Source organism: Peromyscus maniculatus, chromosome 2 (genome assembly GCF_049852395.1).
Source record: "Peromyscus maniculatus bairdii isolate BWxNUB_F1_BW_parent chromosome 2, HU_Pman_BW_mat_3.1, whole genome shotgun sequence".
In the NCBI taxonomy this organism is placed as follows: domain Eukaryota; kingdom Metazoa; phylum Chordata; class Mammalia; order Rodentia; family Cricetidae; genus Peromyscus; species Peromyscus maniculatus.
The window spans coordinates 158,736,763-158,744,316 of NC_134853.1; the positions used below are offsets into that span (position 1 = coordinate 158,736,763).

The window sequence follows — 7,554 nt, forward strand, 5'->3', positions numbered from 1 at the left end:
ATTGGCCTCTAGGGAAGATGTTTCCTTAAGTTCTCTGAGCTCCATTTTCTCACCAGTGGCAGTGAGGAGCTGTGTACACAAGCGTGTGCAAGGTTGACAATGTCATTTCACTGAGAACTCTGTATGAAGGATGCCTGGGCCACTCCTTCCCACCAGCCAGCTTTGATTTTTTTCACTGGGCATCACCAAGGTCAGCTGTGTGCCCTACAGTTCAAAAGGGGTGAAGCCCCAATTCTAGGTAAATGCTAGAGGCTGTACATTTCAGCAGCCACACACTTCCGGATAGGACTTGACCTGTCTTTTCTAGTTTTGGTGGAGACCTCAGAGAAGAATGAGAAAACAAAGGCCATTTTATTTATGATAGAAAAAGAAATCAACAGGGGGTACAAATCCACAGGCCCAAAAGGAGGGGAGCATGTTTAAATAGAGCGTGATCCATTCACTCGGTGGAATATTCTGTGACTATTGAAATGATGTTTACCAAGGGTTTGTAATAACACGGAAGATGCTTATTCTAAAAACGCCGTGTGCAGAAGGAAGCAACAGAATTGTATGTTCAGCACAAACACACCCGAGCAAAAACCAAGCCAAACAAAACACACAAACAGAAGCAAGAGGCCCGAGGGACACGCACCGCAGCAGGAGATGTCTTTGGGTGGCAGAATTGAGAGTTTTCTTATACACTTCTCTATCTTCCGATTGTCTATTTATTTATTTTTCTATAAAGTGGCAAGGACTGGCTTAAAGCGGAAAATAACCCGAACATCATTTTTCCTCTCCTAAAGCAGGAAGAACTCTTATTAGAAAAAAAGCAAGACAGATGGCCCTCAGAGAGCCAGCTGACACTTAGGCCATCCGGAAGCCAAGGCCAGGAGGTCGGCAGGCCCCAGGCTAATTCCCCAAAGTCAAGTGGGCAGCGTGGACTCTGAGCCCATGGGAAGCAGATGCCAGTAGGCTGCCCCCAGCTTCAGACATGGACGTGGTGCCTGTGACTCCCCAGTAATTATGCCGGCTCCAGCCACCAAGTCGGCTTCTCTCCTAGAGAGCAGAGATGGAGCCAGATCAGTCTGAGATGGTCTTCCTCGGAAGCAGCCCTGTTCTTCAGCCTTAGTGACAAAACCCTTCCTGCTCCGTGCATCTCCCTCCGCAGATCCCATCTCATCAGGAGGTCTTAGCGGTTACATTTGCTGAGTTCAATGTCTCTCTTCCTGTGCTTGGTCTATGAGCCGGCCTGCTCTCCTCCACTGGAAGCTTTTCCCCGCAACCACAGAGTAGTTAGTGCCTGGCCCAAACAGCCTGCACGTGTTCACTTCACGAGTGAACTCTGACCACCATGCCTCTGCTGGGTTCCCTGGGTTACTTGGCTCTGCTGTAACCAGTTCCATCCCCCCAAACAGCTCCTCGGCAAGCCAGTGATGGCATGCCAGCTCTGACCTATCAGCCACCACTGCTGGGTTTCTGTTTGGAACAGTTCTGAGGTCATTGTAAGGACTCATCAGGAAAAGGTATAGGAATTGATTGGTGATGTCTGCCACATGAGCACAAGGGAGGCACAACAGCTCAATCTCAACAGCCCCTCTCTCTATAAATACCACACTCACCATCCACTGGGTCTAAACACTCCCGCCCGCCCCCCCAACTTCCTTGGAATACTTGCCTGGTTTCACTGGTGTGCCATAGGCTTCTGGAAGCTTCCCTAGTGTGTTCCCTCTCCTGGGCCTAGAACCTATCCCAGACCCTACTCCGCTTGGCTAGGGTCTTGCCTTCTGTCTGGCTCATTGCCGGAGGCTGCCCTCAGACCTGGGTTCGCTTGTGCCTGGGATCTGGAGGTCTCTTCCCAAAGCACCTTGCCTCAGCCTGGCACCACCACGCCAATGCACCCTTTTGTAATCAGATTTTTTTCTTTGGGCTGCCAGCTCACAAATAATGACAAGGAAACTTATTATTAATTATGAAATTTGGCCTTGGCATAGGCTTGTCCCACTAGCTCTTACAATTTAAATTAACCCATTTAATCTACGTTCTGCAGCGTGGCTTGTTACCTCATCTCTCTGTACTGCCCATGCTGCTTCCTCTGGCTGGCAATTCTGCCTTCTTCCCAGAGTTCTCTCTCTGCCTAGAAGCCCCGCCTATACCTCCTGCCTAGCTATTGGCTGTTCAGCTTTTTATAACACCAATCACAACAATACATTTTCACACAGTGTACAAATATCCCACAATATCTTTGACTCTTTTTACTGAAGCCATCCCTCCTGGCATCCCAATGTTCCTCAGAGGTTGATGCCTGAGTATCAACATGGCCTTGGCAGAGGGCAGGGTTCCTTCCCTGGCAACCCACCGTGGCTCAGACAGCCTTTCTTACTTAGCTTTCAATTCAAGAATCACTCAGCTGCTTCCTCCTCCCAGGCCCTTGGCCAGGGATAGTCGCCTTGCGTGGTCCAACAAAAGCTCTCTTCTCATCTCCATGCCAACCTCCTCCTTGCTCTACATTCTAATCCTGCATCTTCCAAAAAGTCCCCCAGCCTCAGTTCCAGCAGCTGTGTGGCCGCCCGTGGGTCTGCTTGGCCATCAGTGGGATCTGTGGAGGACTTTAAAGGGGCACAGGGTCCGAGTGTTATTCTCCCACTTGTCAGGCCCGCCCCAGCTGTGACTCACACCCCGTGGTTCCTGGCTGGTTCCAAGAACATCACTGCTTTCCTCCCAACATCTTTGTTTCCCTCAGAATGGAACAAGGGCATGGTGGAGTGAAAGGTTGGACCAGGCTCTCTGTCTTTCTTCCTGGAACTGGGTCTCCTCGGATGTAAAAGATTGAGAGTCTGGATGTTCCACTAGGACCTTCCATCTCCTTAGCTCCATCCTGGACCTGCTTCTTCTCCCCGTTCCTTCCCATCAGACAAAGCAGACAAGATGGCTACCAGACACAGAGAAGGCCATGCTGACGAGCTAAATAGTGGTGGCTGTCCCGGCCTGTAGGCAGAGAGGATTCTGAACTCTGGGGAGAGTGCTGTGGTCAGGTGGTAGTCTAGGGCACGGCTGTGGTCTGGAAAAAGGGAGTCTGGAACCACATCAGTACCCTGTCTCCCGAGACCTCAGCGGTGCAGTGACTAAAATTCAAACAGAACCCCTGCTGAGATGGATGCTTCTCTTCCTCCTGGCACATGGAACTTGAGGTAACCAAAAAAGGAAAGTGGTCCTTGGTCAATATGTTCTGCAAACAGGCGTCCCCGTGGGTGCCTTCTGCTTTAGCCTGTCCTTCTGGCTGAATCTCGGGCATATCCTGAGCTCCTTCCTGCTCCTGCCCAAACCTCTTCCTTCAGTTGTTCTAGAAGCTTCAAAGGTGGGCCCCAATGCTTAGGAAGGTGGTCACAGAAAGTTGAGCAGCTTGAGGGGTCCCTAGGGGGTCCCCTGGCACCTGGAACTGTGATTGGGATAAGATTATGGCCCTGAGTTTCACTGGGGTCCTGAAATAGCTCCCGCCAGGAGTTCAGGACAGTGCTGGTCAGTCACTCACGCCATTGTCACACCCGCTGTCCTGGAATGCTGGGCCCTGGCTTTGCTGTTGTAGCAGGCCTGCGGACTGTGGGGGTTAAAGAATCCTCCAAGGCCCTGTAGCCTGTGGTGGAGGAGAGGGAACTTTCCACCCCACGGCAGTGTTCCTGCCCACTTCTTACCCAGAGTGATGGGCAGAGAATTTTGCTGCATCCCGATGGAGCCCAGCAGAGGGGGCTGCTAGACAGGGGTCTGGGGCACATCATGGACAGGCAGGGTCAGGACGGCAGGCAGAAGGGTGCCACGTGCAGCAGGGAAACCCCGCAGCTCCTTAGGCACGAACCTGGGCGAGATGTGGTCGGCCAGGAAGCAGAGCATGTGCCTGCGCCCCACACAGTAGATATGATCATCCACCACGGCGCACTGGAAGGCATCCGGGTAAGGCAAGCGGTACGTGGCGCACTCATACCAGAGGCGTGTGCTGGCACTGCAGCGGTACACGCTGATGCCCAGGCTGCGGTTGAGGTCAAAACGGTAGAGGAAGCCATTGACAGCCACCATCTCAGCGGTGCGGTCCTTGCTGCCCCCCGTGGGGCCGGCCCACCAACGCTGCTCCTGGCTTGAGAATCGGAGCAGCAAGTAGCGCAGGCTGCCCCCAGTGACGAAGATCTCATTGGCGCACACCGTGGCTGTGTGTGCCAGGGCAAAGGTGTCGTTGGGGAGTGGTGGAGCAAAGGTCCAGCGGTCCGCTCGAGGGTCATAACGCTCCACTGTGTTCAGACACTCACCTCCAATGGCATAGAGATGCCCCTCCAGGGCCACCAGCCGGCAGTGTGGCCGGGCCTGGTTCAGTGGGCATACCTCACTCCAGATTTCAGTCAGGGGGTTGTAGCAGAAGACCCGGTTGGAGGGTTGGCCCCCGGGTCCTTGGCAGCCAGACACCACAAACAGATAATTGAAGAGAGTACAGACAGAACAGCCCCGGGACATGGCCTCCGTGGGCAGCTGGGCCAGCGGGTGCCAGGCATCCTGCACATTGTCATAGCAACAGAGGCGGCCACTGTCTTCCTGGGGACACACATCGGCCACCACCAGGCACTTGTGGCCACGGAACCGTCGCTGGAGGATCAGCTCCCGTTCTGCCCCACTCAGGCCCCCGTAGATGTCTGTGCTCCGGAGGACCTGGAGGTAGTTATCACTCATCACCTTGTAGGCTGCTTCCTTCAGGGCCTCAAGGCCCTGCCTCTTGGCCAAGGTCAGCACCTCATAGCAATTGCCCAGGTCCAGGCGGACATCCTGAGCTGAAGCAGGGGTGAGCTGGATGTGGAAGAAATTGGTCCCAGCTACAAGCTGCACACGGGGCTCCCCGTGGCTGCAGGCTGAATTGATCTGGGCTTTCTGGTCCAGGTGGGCAGGAGGGGTCGTCCTGAAGCCTTCGGGCTGCAGCTGGAGCTCTGGATTCTCAGCAATCTGCAAGAGACTCACCTTTCTGCCGAAGCCTGGTGCAGAGGGGGTTGGCACTACCTCAGCTGCATCCTCTGTATTATCAGCTTGGCCTCTGGAGTCTGCTCCTGTGACCAGGGGCTCTGGCCCAGACCCAGGGGACGGAGCATCAGCCAGAGCTGCTGTGCAGGGGACCAGCGGCCTGGAGACAGCCTTTGATGTGGACTCCACAAAGTAGTCATATACTCTGCCCTTCAGCTCAGGCCCTGGTCCCTTGGCCTTCTGTATAATATTCTCCTCCATCCGGATCCGGGCCACAGATGAGAAGGTGTAGGAGGCATTGGTGGCTCCTTCCTGCTGCTGTGTGGCCAGGCCCATGTCTGCAGCGGCCTGGATGGTCCCAGCCTCTCCCCTGCTGACCCCTGTCACGTGGGTGAAGACCCATCTCTGGTTCATGTCACGGCTGACCACTGTGGGATCAGTGCAACAGTTGGGGCCTCCCGGGTCTCTAGACCCTGTTTGCTCTGGGGGTCTGCCGTCTGGCCATGGAGAGAGCTTGTCACCCACGCAGCTGCCGCCCACTTCTGGGGAAAGTCTGGCTGGGGAGCTTGTAGGTTCACAGCCCAGATGAGGGAGGTGGGGAGGGTTGGGCTTACCTCTAACAGCTGTTCCGGCTTCCTGGCCACTGCAGGGTGGAGGCACCTGCTGAGAACCTGGGCGCTGCCCTCTCTGATTCTCATCAGAGCCTTTTCTTGTGGACTCCCCAGATCTGGAGGCGACCAGTTGGCAGGAGTCTCCTGGGTCCTCCAAGCTGCGGTCCATTGGGGCCCCAGCCCCCTTGCTGGCCTTCCTGCGTCTTGGCCCCCTTGGTGGGGTCCCTGGAGGAGCCCCCTGGAAGGCAGCTCGCCCCAAGCCCTCCGCTTCATCTTCCGCTTTGTGGCTCTTGCTATTTCTCCCAGCTTGCCCAGCAGGGGCAGGCCTGGACTTGTAGAGTTTGTAAGCCGCTGTTACCAGGAGCAGGGCGGCTGCGGACAGCACCAGCCTGCTGGTCAGCTGCATGTCCAAATGCCAGTCCTGAGCGTCTACTCCGGCTCTGGTGGGAAGCATGCCGGCCAGGGGCAGAGGAATGCCAAGAATCCGATTAATGATTGCCCAATAGGGGCAAGTTCCTGGATCCTGCTGCGGAGTGGGAGGGAGTCCCTAGCCGGTTCTGGCCAGCTGAGTTGCTGGAGCAGAGGTGACTTTGAGTTGGCTGGGGTGGCACTGGGGTAAGGGATGGCTGAGGTCCCTGCTGGCCTCTTTCGATCCTTCCCTGAAAGGGGGAGGGGTTCCTAACCAGAGGCCGGGCTTGAGGGCAGCGTCCTGCCACAGCCCGAGGGCATTCGGAGTGTCCAGCAGGGATCCGAAGAGGAAGCTGGCTCTTTGATCTATTACTGGATACCTGGAAGCGTGTGCCGTTGGTCTTGGTGTGTGAGCACTGCTGTTTTCTCTTTTGCAAAGCCTTAGGTGGGAGGCTTGGGGCAGCTTCTGTAGTGGTTCCTGGGGGGCAGGTGGAGCCACAGGTACTGGGCGAGTAGGGATGGTCCTGGCCCCAACAGAGGGGTCAGCATTTAACTGGCCAAGCGAGGAAGCAGTGGGGGAGGCTGAGCCTGGGCCAGCAGCCAAGCCACCTGACCGGGCTGTTGACCGCCTCTGCCCTCCTCTGTGTCTGACAAGTTGAAGAGAAACCAGCTTTGCCGAAGCAGCCCAGGAAGTATAGCACATTAGCACCCAGATAAAGTCAGACCCTACAAACACACCCTCTTCTTCAAGATGAGCCAATCTTGTAGGGAAAGAGGCCCGTGGAGGACTGACACCCCTCAACTCCCAACCCATACCCACCTTAACATCAGCATTTTGGACCCTGGACCCAAACTGCCCGAGTTTGCTATTCACCAGCTGTGTGACCTTAGGCAAGTAACTTTACTTCTCTGTGCCTCCATTTCCCCATCTGAAAAGTGATGGGGGAGGGAGCGTGGCAGCATGTGTACCTCCTCAGGCTGCAGTTAACATGCATGAAGCCTCATGTTGCTAAAGCTCTGTGAGTCTCAGCTGTTCCTCCACGCGCACACACACACACCAGGGTTGTCTCAGGGTCCTCAAGGATGGGTGCAGAGGTCTCAGCTGCAAGGAGTTACCAAGTCAGTGAGCAAGGCTGGGGCCCAGCCCCGCTCTGCATAACCCTTCCTCCGTGCCCAGGACTCAGGTGGCTGGGCTGCCTAGATGCTCTTTGCACACGCTCCACTTTTTTAATGTTTTCTGACTGGAAAGCAAAAATAGGATCTGCCTTGAGGGCCCAGGAACTTGGTTCTGAGGGTTCTGAGCATAGGAAACCTCTTGGTTACAGCAAGTGAGTGTGTGTGTGTGTGTGTGTGTGTGTGTGTGTGTGTGTGTGTGTGTGCATGTGCATGCCATAGCATGCACCTGATGGTCAGAATTTAACTTCAGGAGTCCATTCTCTCCTCCCACCATGAAAATCCTGAGGACTGAACTCAGTTAGCCAAGCTTGGCTGAGAGCTTTTACCCACGGAGCCATTTGCTAGCCTCCTAGGATCCCTACTCCCTCTCAGACCCTTATCTAAC

At 55.2% G+C, this 7,554-nt stretch overlaps 1 protein-coding gene across 1 annotated transcript; it reads right to left on the reverse strand.

The window, feature by feature from the left end:
• Positions 1 to 332: 332 nt before the first annotated feature.
• Klhdc7a (kelch domain containing 7A) lies at positions 333 to 6,355 on the reverse strand. Its single transcript, XM_006980922.4, has one exon. It carries the CDS (start codon positions 6,037 to 6,039, stop codon positions 3,730 to 3,732), a length of 2,310 nt encoding a protein of 769 aa, XP_006980984.2. The 5' UTR covers positions 6,040 to 6,355; the 3' UTR covers positions 333 to 3,729.
• Positions 6,356 to 7,554: the final 1,199 nt, after the last annotated feature.

Bases quoted from the DNA above. Each gene is read 5' to 3' on its own strand.
- Klhdc7a (XM_006980922.4), bottom strand. From the start codon at position 6,039: ATGCTTCCCACCAGAGCCGGAGTAGACGCTCAGGACTGGCATTTGGAC.